Consider the following 12,660-nt stretch of genomic DNA (forward strand, 5'->3'; position numbering starts at 1 on the left):
AACTGAGCAAGGGAAGGGTGCACTCTGGAAGCTTCTGTCCTTTCTCCCCGTCCTGTTTAACAGCCTAAATGTTTCAGGCATGTTTTGTGTCCATTTCGCTCAGATATTACTAGGTCAAACTGCAATATCTTGAATACAGCGTTCCCCAAATACAACTTGTTGCCTCACCCAGACATCTTTTGTGAGTCCTTCCACCTGCATCAAGACCTAAAGTTTATTGACAATGGGACTTAAGTTTTTCCGTTGTTGTTTTGTTTTGTTTTGTTTTTTTAGGATCTGAGCCCTTTTCTGCATATTTTACTTTATCTGAGCTCTGAAGCCTAACAACCTTTGAGAGAGTGGACAGGATGAATGGCCACAAAGACACCTAGTGGGCCTGGGTCCTAGAACCAGCAGGAGTCGTCCTTCAGGGCCTGAGGCTCAGGACACAGACCAACCCAGGCAGTCAAAGCTTCGGGAAAAGCCACAACTGAAGAGTATTTTAGGATAGCTAACAGTGAGTAGCCGCCCACTGGGGAGGGCGCTGACCGAGGGATGCTCTCTGGAAGCTTCCTCCGGTGGGGGAATCTTGAAGAGGGGTGACACCAGGATTCCCCCTAGGGTGCTTGGAGGCGGGGGCGGGGGGTCTGGGCTTCGGTATTCCGGGTGCCACACGGCCCCGAGCCGACCAGGCCTCGGCGCCCCGCCCTTTCCCAGGACGCTGGCCGGCCCGGGGCGGGGAGCGGGCGGGCGAGCGGGCGCTTACAGGTCGGTGCCGAGCCGCGTGAAACCGGAGTTGAGCGAGGCCCGCGCTATCCGGCGCCAGAGCAGGTCGCAGCTGGTGAAGCGCCGCAGCCAGCGGCACACCTGGGCCAGGCGGCCGAGGGCCCGCATGTCGAGGTAGGAGCAGATGAGCAGCAGCAGCTCCTCCGGCAGGCGGCAGAGCGCGGCCGGACGTGCGGCCGGTTCCGCCGCCGCGTCCTCGGCCGCCGCCGCCATGGCCGCCCGGGGCCCCGGGATGCCGCTCCGTTCCTCCTCCCCCGGCCCTGCGCCGCCGTCATCCCGCTTCCCGGAGCCGGTCGGCCCTTCCTCCGTGCCTCCCTCTCCTTCCTGCCCCGGGCCGGCCGCCTTCCCCGCCGGCTTCCCTTCCGCCCCGCTTCCTCTTCCGCCGCGCCCGCCGCCAGCTCTCCCCTTCCCCTTCCCTCGCTTCCTCCGCGCGACCCCGGCCTCCTGCACTTTCCTCGCCTCCCCGCCCTCGCCTTCCCTGGCCCCGCGGTTCCCGGGGGAACCCGAGCGGCCCTGGCTGCCCATGAGCGGCCGCGGGGCCCGCTCGACGCGCGGCGGAGCCGAGGACGCCGCCGCCGCCGCCTCCTCGAGAGGAGGCGACACCATGTCGGACCGGGTCACATGGGGCGGCGCGGGCCCAAGCCGGGACCCGCCCCTCACGCCCGCATTTCGGGGTGCGAACCCCAACGTGGGCGCTGACACCCCCATCTTCTGGAGCACCAGGAGCGTCTGGCTGAAGCATACGTCTTCAAGACTAGCTAGGAACCAAGCTTGGTGCCTCATGTCTGTAATCCCAGCGTGGGGCTAAGGCAAGGAGGATGGCCGTGAGTTCAAGGCCGGCCTGGCTTACTGAGAAAGCGCTTGTCGACCTTCGAAAGGGGGTTGGGGGCCGAGGAAGGAGGCTGTTGAAAGGATCACAGAAAGAAGAGGAAGCCTGTGGCTTCAGAAACCATCAGATGGAAGATCTGCCCTCAAAAGGCCTTTGCCCTTGGTCTCACAAAGGATACGAACCAAGATCCTGTAGGTGTACCAGTAGACGATATCTGGGGAAGTGAAAACAACTTACCAGATCCTGAGTCCATAGCACCCAAACCAAGCAGCACATCAGAACAATCAGGGTTTTTAATAGTCGTTACATAGGGCAAGTTGGATTCACCTGAACTGATATAAAGCTTTGAAGTATAGACCTATGCTGCCCCACATGGTCTGTGAGGCCGCTTTAATCATAATCACGTGGCTTCGTGTGTCTGTGTGTGTGAAAAGCAGCCTTTCCAGACTCAACTATGCTATAAGCATAATTGAAATTCAAAGCTGATTTTGAAAAGCTAGACAGAAAAAAAAATGTGAAATATGTTACATAATTTATATTACATATTGTTAGTAATTTGGAAAACACTGGACTGAATTCAGTGCAATTTAGTGCAATTGTTAAAAAACTCAAAATTATATCCGTGTCTTTTTTTTGTGGTTTGTTAGACAGTAGTGGGCTACACATTAAGACTCGGACAAGCCAGGGTCGGTGGCACAGGCTAATAACCCTAGAACTCAGAAGCCAGAGGCAGGCAGATCTCTGTAAGCTCAGGCCAGCCAGGGCTACATACTGAGATCCTGTCTCAAAAAAAAAAAAAAAAAAAAAATGAGGTTCCTTTTCCTGAATCTATATAAGAGCAAGGTGTGATGGCACACACCTGTGACCCAGCACTTAGGGAGCGAAGTCACCACAATTTAAAGCTCCATCTTGTTCTACAAAGTAAATTTCACACCAGCCAAATGTCCATAGTAAGACTCTGTCTTGAAAACAACCAAAAAATCCATATACGACTAATTGGAGAATTTATCTTTTGTACTTATATCGTAGCAGCCATTCTTAAGGAGCAGGAATGAATGAGACATAAGTTTTCAGACTCCTTCAGAACCCAGCACAGCCAAGGGAGAACAGGGAAAGCCCTCACATCGTACTACAGAGTTGCAAAAGCATCATATAACAAGGTCAGACCGGAATCTGGAATTGCCCTAGAATTACTTTTTGATCTTAACAAAACAACAACAAAAAACCCACCTACTTTGGCCTTTTAGTGTTCTCAGTCTGTAGTGGAGATAAATGCCTCTGCTTTACTTTCGAAGGATAAATGAGATGATCCCTGTAAAATGCTTTGAACTCCTCCAAGAAAAGTCTCAGTGATAGTTACAGGTCAAATCCTGTTACAGAAAAACACACATGCACACGTCCCCTTAAAATGCAACGAAGGCTTTGTGCGGAAAACAATCTCCAAACCTGAGGCATGGTTAAAAAGAATATTCAGGTATCTTTTTTTGGTATGTAAATGAAATGATAAAGGCACATCTCAATACAACCAAAAAATTTAGACTGTCTCTTTAGAGCTCACTATAATAAACTGGCTTAGTCTTGGGTCTATTAAGGCAGAAGCATTGTAGATTGAAGTGGTATCATTAGGTGAACATTTATGCATCTTGCTGCATTTGTGTTCTGTGAGCCGCTCTGACAAGACGGAAATGGATATAATGTGTGGTTTAAGTAATTTTAAGCTGTTGTTCACATACAGTATAGCTCCTCCATGTTGATTATACCTAGTGTTTAGTAGAAGACTTAGAGGGAATTACACACACACACATATATAAAACTGGCCCAGTAAAACAGCAGGATTAAAATGCACAATTAAACAAGCACATTTTATGTATTATCCCATATTGCCTTCACTGATGGACATTTTAAAGTGTCAGCTTGCAGAGGCTGAGGGGATGGCTTTATCTAAAGTGTAGCCCTCCACCCTGTAATCCCAGCAGTGCATAGAGACACAGGGCATCTGGGGCTTAACCAGCCCAATTTCCGTGAGAGACTCTGTCTCAGAAATAGGTAGAAAGCAATTGAGACGGGAAGACATCCGACTTCGACCTCTGGCCTCCACACCTGTGTCACACATGTACGTAAATCAAGTTCCAACCAGGTGTGGCTGTGCACACCGGTAATCCCAGTCCTCTGGAGGAGACGCAGAGTAGGAGAGCTTGAATTCAGCCTGAGCTCCTCTTTCAGTAAATAAGTGTTCTTGTTTTCACACCAGTCTGAGCCAGTGTCTCACACGCGCTAAGCAGGTACTCTGCTACTGTCTTGTATCCCAAGTTAATTAAGATTAACTGATTAACCAAGATACCATATTTAAAAAAAAAAATGAACTGCTTAGGTTAGAATTCGTGTTCTAAGGCTGGCAACGTAGCTCAGTGGGTAAAGGTGCTTATGTCCAACGCTGTGACCCTGAGTCCCCTCCCCAAGGGCCCACATGGGGAGAACTGACTGCTCCAGGGTGTCCTCTGACTGCCACACATGTATTGCTGTTCCTCTACAATAATACATGTATTGGACACTTTGTCAGCCACTGTCACAAGAACTTAACACATATGTCCTGTATATATATAATATATATCTTTTTAACCTGTATTTTGTTTGTTTTTTGAGACAGGGTTTCTCTGTGTAGCCGTGGCTGCCCTGAAGCTCTCTCTGTAGAGAGTTGGCCTCAAATTCAGAGAGATTCACCTGTCTCTGCCTCTGGAGTACTGGGGTTAAGAGTTTGTGTCACCACCTCCCAGCCATAGTCTTCTCAGTGACGACATAAGGAAGGCACTGCTGTTTCTCCCTCAGAAGGGAAATGAGGCCTTGATTGAGTCATGTCTAAGCATAAGGTAGTAAATCGAGCCAGTCTGTTCTCAAAGCTTCTTTTCTAGTGTGAACCTTCCCCATACACAGCAGAAAAGGGGATAAAGCATTAAATCCAGGGTCCTCCCAAGTATCTCTTCATCAGTGAAGACACACATTGTGGTTTACTCCTGACCATGAAGAACTTCTAGAGCTCACAGAAAAGCTGCTTGGGGGCAATGAGAGCTGCTGCTGCTCTTGTCTCAGTTACTTATCTATAGAGCTACATAAGGCCATCTTCTTGGGAATATATATTCTTCCCACCCCACTATCTTTCACTTTTTCATTCCTCCCTCAGTTGCTTCTTTATAGGAATCTATGGGAACTAAATGTTCTTGCCAAAGAACACTTAACACTTAAGTTTGGTAAGTATGTCATTGTGTTTCCGCTTCATTTCCTTCCTTATATTTGGCAAAAATATGGGCTGATGAAATGGCTCAGTGAGTAAAGTTGCCTACCACCTACCTCCAATCCTGATGACCTGAACTGGATCCCGAGACCCACAAGGCAGGCAGACACAATTGATCCCGAATGCTGTCCTCTGACCTCCGCACACATAAGCCATGTCACATTCACCCACACACAGACACAGACGGCCTTAGACACTAATAAATCCAGAATGTATTGCATGAACTTTTATTTATTTGGTGTGGGGGGTCATGAGTGGCGCAGTACATGTGTGAAGGTCAGAGGCCAAGTCTCTTCTTTCACGTAGATCCCAGGGAGAGAATCCAGGTCGTCCAACATGCTATGCTTGGAGGCCCCTTTGCTCGCTGAGTCACAAATGCAAAAGGGGGTGTTTGAGAATAATGCTGATTATGTTTTTTCCTAGTAATCTAATTTTTTTTTAATTTCACTTTTAGAGTTTTCTATATTAAGCTTTAAAAAAAACTATAAGCATGAATCAACTTTAAAAAAAATCAATAAATAAAATCTTTTAAAGAGAAAAATCAAGTCATTGTGAGTCCAAATACAGTCTAAACTCTTATACAAAAGAGGTTGGAGATTTGAACCTAGAGCAGTGTCAGGGGTAGGTTTCTTTGCTTCTTTATGTTTGTCTGTTGTCGTTGTTTTGGTTATTTTTGTTGGTTTTGTTTTGTTTTGAGGCAGGGTCTCACTGCGCAGCTCTGGCTGGCCAGGAGCTTGCTGTATAGACCAGCCTGACTCTCTCTGCAGCACTCTGATCAAAGGTATATCCCACCATAGCCTGCCTGCCTACTTGGTTTTGTCTTGGGGAGTTTCGTTTTAGTTTTAGTGGTCTCTCTTCCCACTGATCCCCCTGTGGTGTGTGTGTGTATGTGTGTGTGCATGTGGTCATGTGTTTATGTGTGCACACGTGTTGCTCGTGTGTATAGAGGCCAGAGGTTGACAACAGGTTTCCTCCAGCTTCTCTCTACTTTGCTTCTTTGAGACAGCGTCTCTCCATGATCTTGGAGCCACTAATTGACAAGATGTGCTGGTCAGTGAACTCCGGCATCCACCACTCTGTTTACAGAAGCACACCATCCATCACACCTGACTTTTACGTGGGTGCTGGGCATTGAACTCAGGTCCTCATGCTAGCATGACTTTATGCCCAGACTCCGAGGAGTTTTGTCACTTTGTTTTTTAAACAGGATCTCATTGTGTAACTCAGACTGACCCCAAACTTGAAGTCTTCTGTAGTGCTTGTTTTTAAAACTCTACTTTGTTTGGGGTGGTTAGGCCTCAGCCTTCCTTCCAACCTCCAACCCTGTGTAGGAGAGAGAAGGCTAGTGGGGAGAGAGGGCCCCTTTACTTCTCCTGGCTATTGAGGGTTAATGGGTTCTTTCAGGACTCTAAACCAATCTTCATCAACCACAGACACAGCCAGCAATCTCTTCAATCCGCTGCACCCCAAACTGTCTGCTCCAAACTGCCACACTGTCCATCTCTGCTTTCTCCAAACTGCCACAGGCCAAACACTAACACCGAGCACCCTGCCACCTCTTCTCTTTCTGGGCTCAGTTTATATCCTCAGAGCCTTAGACCAAGCCCCTCTCTGTGCCACACATGGAAGGCCGTTACCAGCTGGCAAAAGCCATGCCCCACATGAGACAATTAACAGCTGTAGACAAACTATAGCCCAATAAAAATCCCAGGCTTCAAATTAAAACAAAAAACATATTTACATAACATAGCTGGGTTTACAAAGAAACCAAAACTGAGTCCTCTGGCTCAGTTTCCCTACTCAACTATCAACAGAATTTTTAACTAGCCACCCAAATTTTTTCAAACCTTCTTCATCTTTTCTAATTCTAGCACTTGGAAGGTGGAGATAGGAGAATCAGAAGTTCAAGGTCATCTCTAACAACATGGTCAATTTGAAGTCAGCCTTGAGATACAAGAGACTCTGTCTCAGATAAGGAAACGAATGTATCATGAAAGAATAAAATAAAGAACAAATTTGAATATAAGAATGAAGAGGGCTGGAAAGATGGTTCAGTGTTCTTACTGCTCTGGCAGACTGGGGCTCAGTTCCCAGCACCCACACGGTGGCCAACAACAGTCTGTAACTCCAGTTCCAGAGCAACCAATATCCTCCTCCTCGGACCCTCGGGCACCAGGCACGCATGTGCACAAACATACTGCACGTAAAATTAAAATAAATAAATAAAAAGGGGAAATAAGAGGCCTCACAGTGAATGTTTTTGGAAACAAACTTCTCCTAATAGAGGAAACATCTAAAATGTTTTCAGAAATCACAATCAGTATCTCATATCCAGAATATTCAGAAATCTTGTTAGAAAAGCCATTGCCATCTGGATCTACCATCTTTGCCATATTTAAAAAAAAAAAAAACAACAACTGGGTTTTGTTTGTTTGTTTTGGGTTTCTTGAGACAGGTTTCCCAGAACTCACTTTGTAGATTAGGCTGGCCTCAAACACACAGAGATCCACCTGCCCCTGCCTCCAAAGCACTAGGATTAAAAGCATGTGCCACCACCTTTACCACCCAGGGAGAAAACTTTATTATTTCATATGAAATAATTCCAAGCAAGTGCTGACTTAAAATACTTTAACCAAAAAAGACTGGAAGGGATTGTAACAAATGTCAGAGATGACTGTGGAGTTGTGTTCTGTTCTGTCTGCCCATACTTTTGATAGTCATGTCTAAAGAAAAAAGGCCCAAAAGGTATTTACACCAAGTGTAAACTAATAATGAATCCCAGCACCAGCAGAGTCAGGTGGTTGGAGGCCAGCCTGGTCTACAGATGGAGTTCCGGGACAGCCAGGGCTACACAGGGAAACTCTGTTTCAAACAAAAATAAAAACAAAAGCAATCAAGAAAGGTAGGCACTATTTCAAATATAATTCTGGCTTTGTGACTATGAGAAAGCACAGTTTCTTTCCCCCGCCCCCTCTCCTCCTGAGAAAAGGTTTCTCTATGCAGCCTGCTGTCCTGGACAAACTTTGTAGATCAGGCTGGCCTCCAACTCACAGAGATCCTCCTGCCTCTGCCTCCCGAGTGTTGGGATCACACAGGTGTGCACAAACACTCCCAGCTGAGAAAACACATTTTCAATCATTAATTGTAAATAAATTATGTACATATGTATATGTTTAAGTGTAGTATGTAAATATACAATGCCTGTAATTAACAGAATGGGAGAACAGGGAAAATCCAACTTTGTGAGAAAGAAAAGGAATCGCAATATTTTCAGGAAATTTCCCAGGTAAGTGACACTGGCCTGAGTCCATCTGTGATAGTCTCCTTTTTGTTAGCAGGTGATGCCAGTATATCTTTAAGTACTGGGGCATGTTTACCTGGAGGAAACTTACAGAAATAAACACAGAACCAGCAAAATGAGGCTTTAAACAAATCCCTCCACTACCACTTGCCATCGAATTTTGTGGATTTTCTGATCGTTGTCTGTTGGAATAACAATTCAGTTGGCAGCAGCGGTGGGAGACATGAAACCATGAGGAGACGGAAAACTGCAGCCTTCTGGAAGTTTCATGATTGCTGAGACTTCTTAAAATGCCTTCAGATTTTGTTCAATAAAATCATTAGATTAATAACGATAAGCACAAATGTGACCTCATGAGTTCTTTCCCAAGAAATAAGAATTAAGGTCCAGGAAAAGTTTTCTCTTTAAGCATCTTTAATTCTTCTAGGAGAAAACTAGGTTAAATATAAAATTTTTTATTTTTTTTAATATAAAATTCTTAAGCTGGGCGTGGTGACTCAGGTCTGTTATCCAGCACTAAAGCTGAGGCAAGAAGACTGCTGCCAGCTTCAGGCCAGCCTGAGCCACACTGTGAGGCTCTGTGTCAGCAAACAGACAAACAAAGGCATGCTGGAGCACTTGTGAGGCAGAGGCAGGCGATTCTCTGGAATTACAGGCCAACCTGGTCTACGTAAAGAGTTCGGTATCAGCCAGGGCTGCAGCGTGAGAGCCCTTGCCACGGGGTTGAGCCTCCACATGCTGAAAACCATCACAAGCAGCAGGGAACACTGACCTTAGTCTCCCAGAAAACAAACCAAGTAAATCAAGATAAAAATTCTTATTCCTGGTTCTACAGTTATAATTCATACTGTTTCATAATGCCTAATTTAAGGTAGTCATGCCAGTGAGGGGTGCCCTGGGTTGTCATGTATTTTTCATCTGTTAGGTTTCAGGTCTTGTTTAAAATGGGAGGGGGGATGCAATGTGCTGTTTTGTTTCATTTTCATTTATTTAGTTGGCAGTCACAGGGCACATATGTGGAGGTCAAGGACAGCTCGAAGGAGTCACTGCTCTTCTTCTACCAAGAGGGTTCCAGAAATTGCATCGGGCCTGACAGGAAGCACCTTTACCCACTGAGACTTCGTACTAGCCCTCAGTTTTGTCTGACTAAAACATGTTCACACGCTTACATACATATGTGCACATGTACTAAATAAAGGGCAAGTATGACTTTGAAACAACATATAATGTTATGCTTCTGAGTAACTGTGTAACTGCTTCTAAAATCTTCTCTATAATATACATTTCTTTTCCTGACAGAAACTGTTTGCAAACACAAATAGATGAGGGAGAAAAAATGGTCTGTGTTAAAACTCAACCACGGAGGGAAAAAAAAGTCAAGAATTCCCAGTGCCAGTGGATTGTCCCCAGAGCCAGTGGATTTCCCTGGCCAGGAGGGGTTCGGCTGAAGCATCTTTCCTCTTAGTCACAAGAGCAGTTTCCAAACACATGAAACTTAGCAAGACCACTGGCTCCACTCTGCACACAGGCAACAGCCATTGACAATCAACTCTTGCAACCTTGGCTCTCCTTCCCAGCCAACAATACACTTTCTGCTAGAAGAGCCCTCCAGAGTGAGCCAAGAACACTGAACTTCACACCTGCAATGAAAGCTCCCAGATGAGAGGCAGAATGACACACTGAAGCTGCATGGAGGTCTGCTACCAGGGACCACACAGCGCTCAGCCTTCAAGAGACATTGAGTCAAAATCTTCCTCCGGCTTTTATCGCCCAGCAGTAGGAGAACAGCCAGAAGGGTCAGGCCTTGCACTAGCCTCACTCTTTAGAAACAATAGAGAGCAACCAGACCTTCCAAGTTTCCTGACTTGAGATCTAGTCATAATTGAGATGGCACATTGAGTCAGAGTTTAATTAAAGGTACACAACAGTAATACTTAATACTATTTTGTAGAGTTAAAAAAGTTAAAGCTAGCCAGACACGGTCATGCATGTATTTTAGCCTAGAACTTGGAAGGCAAAGGAAACCATATCTGTGAATTCCAGGTCAACCAGAGCTAAACAGTGAGACCTTGCTGGGGGGGGGGAGGTAAGAGAATTCGTAATAGGGTTACAGCACTTGCTCTTGCAGAGGACCCTGGCTTGATTCTCAGCAGCCACATAATGGCTCAGAGCTACGCTAACTCCACAGGGTCCACGACCCTCTCCTGAAATTCATTTGTACCAGGCATGGCACGGTATACACATACATAGGCAAAACATTCATACTCATAAAATTTATAATTCCAGTACTCAGGAGGCAGAGGCAGGTGGAGAGGCCCAGCCTGGTCTACATACACACACCCCCACACACATCAGTATCAACTATTAAAAGAAACTCTTAATTCAATGTCCCATCAGCTCTCATAAGAAATCAATGAACAATGGAATTTTAAATGTTTAAGTATCATGAGAGTCTAGGCAAGATCGATGAGATAACAGGAAGTAATTTGGCATCATACAATTCCATAATACTGATGTGTGTGTGTTTGTGTGTGCGTGTGTGTGCATACCATGGCACAGCTTTCGGGGCTCAGTTCTCTCCTTTCACCATGAGGGTCTTAGGGATTGAACTCAGGAAGTCAGGCTTGGTGGCAAGCACCTTAGCTCAAAGAGCCACCTCTCTTGCCCCATTTGATATATTTGAATCTTTGCCTATTAACTATGTATCTATATTTATTATTCACAAAAATAATTTTAGCACCAGACATTGTGGCTCAAGTTTTTACGCTTAGCACTCAGGAAGCAGAGGCAGGCAGATTTCTGAGTTCAAGGCCATGGTCTATAATGAGTTGAATGTATCGAAAGCCACATAGTAAGACCCTCTCAAAACGAAAACTCACAAGAAAAATCAGTTTTATCTCTAACAGAGACTTCTAAAGAATGCGAATTTTAACAGCGAGCCCAGTGTGGTGGCACACACCTGTGATCCCAGCACTTGGGAAGCAGAGACAGGCTGATCTCTGTGAGTTCGAGGCTAGTGTGGTCTACAAAGAGAGTCCAAGACAGCCAACTCTACACAGAGAAACCCTGTCTCAAAAAAGCAAGAGAGAGCAAGAGGAAGAAGAAGAAAAAATTTGAGCACATTTGAGGAAATGGAAGAAGCCCTAATGATGTTACTCCATAAGAGCACCAGGAAGCAAAGGGGATTTGTAGTGTGCTAACAAAGCTCTCTGATCCAATGAATACATTGTAAAGGTACTATAACTGTAGGTAGAGGGGGAAAGAATAGAGCCTATTCCACTGAGTTTAAATAAGCAATATGCATAAGGAAAAAAAAAAAAAAACTAAGCTAGGAGAAATCACTGACCTCAACTAAAAGTTATAAAAAGAGAGCAGTTTGTGGAGCAAAGCTTCAGAATGCTGTAGCACCAAGATGACACACGTTCAAATAAGATGCATCACACTGAGCATTCAATTTTGAATTTTTTAGTGTTGGCACATACCCCTCCTCCCCTTTCCAAACACAGATGCACACATTTGGAGCCTATGAGACCATTCAGATAGTTCGGAATCTCCCGGCTCTTTTTTTTTTTTTTTTTTTTTTTTGGTGTTGGGGGCATTCTTTGCATTTTTACTGCTCTAAATTTACCTCTTCACATCACAGCAATGCCAGCTGAGTTTCTTTTTCCTTTTTAGCTTTCTTTCCAACCAAATCTTTTGTACATTTCTGGAATTTAGGTCACCTCTGTACCGCTGCTTCTCCGATACAGCACAGCTTTGAAGGATTAAGGCGGGGTTTTGTTTTTTTGTGGTACATGTAGATCAAGAATTATCTGAGTTGAGAAGAATATGCTGTTTGAGTTGGGGATGAGGAATCTTTTCTTATTTCTTATTTTTATTTTTTTTCTTGCATTGTTTTGAGCAGTAATCTTCAACAAGTAATTTTTTTTTAAGAAACACCAAACATACCACAAAACATTTCAAGTGATTTTAACTCCTGAATGACATTGGGCTACCTGAGTGATTCTCTTCTTTAGCAGAAAGGATTAGAAACCTCCACAGAACTTGCTGTCTATTAAAGTGGAGTGCTGTGCATTCATTGACAAGAGGTGAATTGTTTTCAGATTACATGTGAAAGAGTGTGTGTATGTGTGTCTGTGTGTGTGTGTGTGTGTTTCTTTCCCACATCAAAGGCTTGGATGGAGGCAGTTCTGAGTATCGCCAGGGACGCAAGAAGTGGTGCTAAAGTGATTAACAAAATTGCTTTTCTGCAAAAGAAGCACCAAACATTACCTAGGGATTAGAGGAGGAGAGGGCAAGATTAAAGGTGATGTTGAATTTTGGGTAGAATATCTTACACATCTTTTTCAAATCATGCTTCAGGGATTCTGCTGCCCCTCCCTGCAGAAACCCTGAACAAATCAAAGCCCTGCTTTCACAAGCGTTGTGCACAGGAGCACTGGCAAGGTAACATTAAAGCTGTTGTAAGCAGCATTA

At 45.0% G+C, this 12,660-nt stretch overlaps 1 protein-coding gene and 1 long non-coding RNA gene across 6 annotated transcripts in view; one reads left to right on the forward strand and one right to left on the reverse strand.

Moving 5' to 3' along the window:
* The window catches only part of Fbxw4 (F-box and WD repeat domain containing 4), an 80,212-nt gene extending 78,832 nt beyond the window's left edge, over positions 1–1,380 (reverse strand). For 2 of the 3 annotated variants that reach the window (XM_021649920.2, XM_060390507.1), the window contains exon 1: positions 746–1,377. In XM_021649920.2, coding sequence (XP_021505595.2) covers positions 746–1,371 — 626 coding nt within the window. In that variant the 5' untranslated portion in view covers positions 1,372–1,377. Of the gene's footprint in view, positions 1–745 lie in introns of all 3 variants that reach the window. The other variant, XM_060390509.1, reaches the window with a different exon arrangement.
* LOC132655969 (uncharacterized) lies at positions 759–9,379 on the forward strand. Of its 3 annotated transcripts, XR_009593931.1 has the most exons (4): positions 759–879; positions 5,581–5,664; positions 6,755–8,169; positions 9,179–9,379. It is a non-coding gene; the product is annotated as an uncharacterized LOC132655969 (long non-coding RNA). The 3 variants fall into 3 exon arrangements; XR_009593930.1 differs by lacking the exon at positions 6,755–8,169 and having other exon boundaries at positions 8,219–9,379; XR_009593929.1 differs by lacking the exon at positions 6,755–8,169 and having other exon boundaries at positions 8,222–9,379.
* The last annotated feature ends 3,281 nt before the right edge of the window (positions 9,380–12,660 follow it).

The sequence above is a fragment of the Meriones unguiculatus genome, chromosome 1 (genome assembly GCF_030254825.1).
Source record: "Meriones unguiculatus strain TT.TT164.6M chromosome 1, Bangor_MerUng_6.1, whole genome shotgun sequence".
NCBI classification, from domain to species: Eukaryota; Metazoa; Chordata; class Mammalia; order Rodentia; family Muridae; genus Meriones; species Meriones unguiculatus.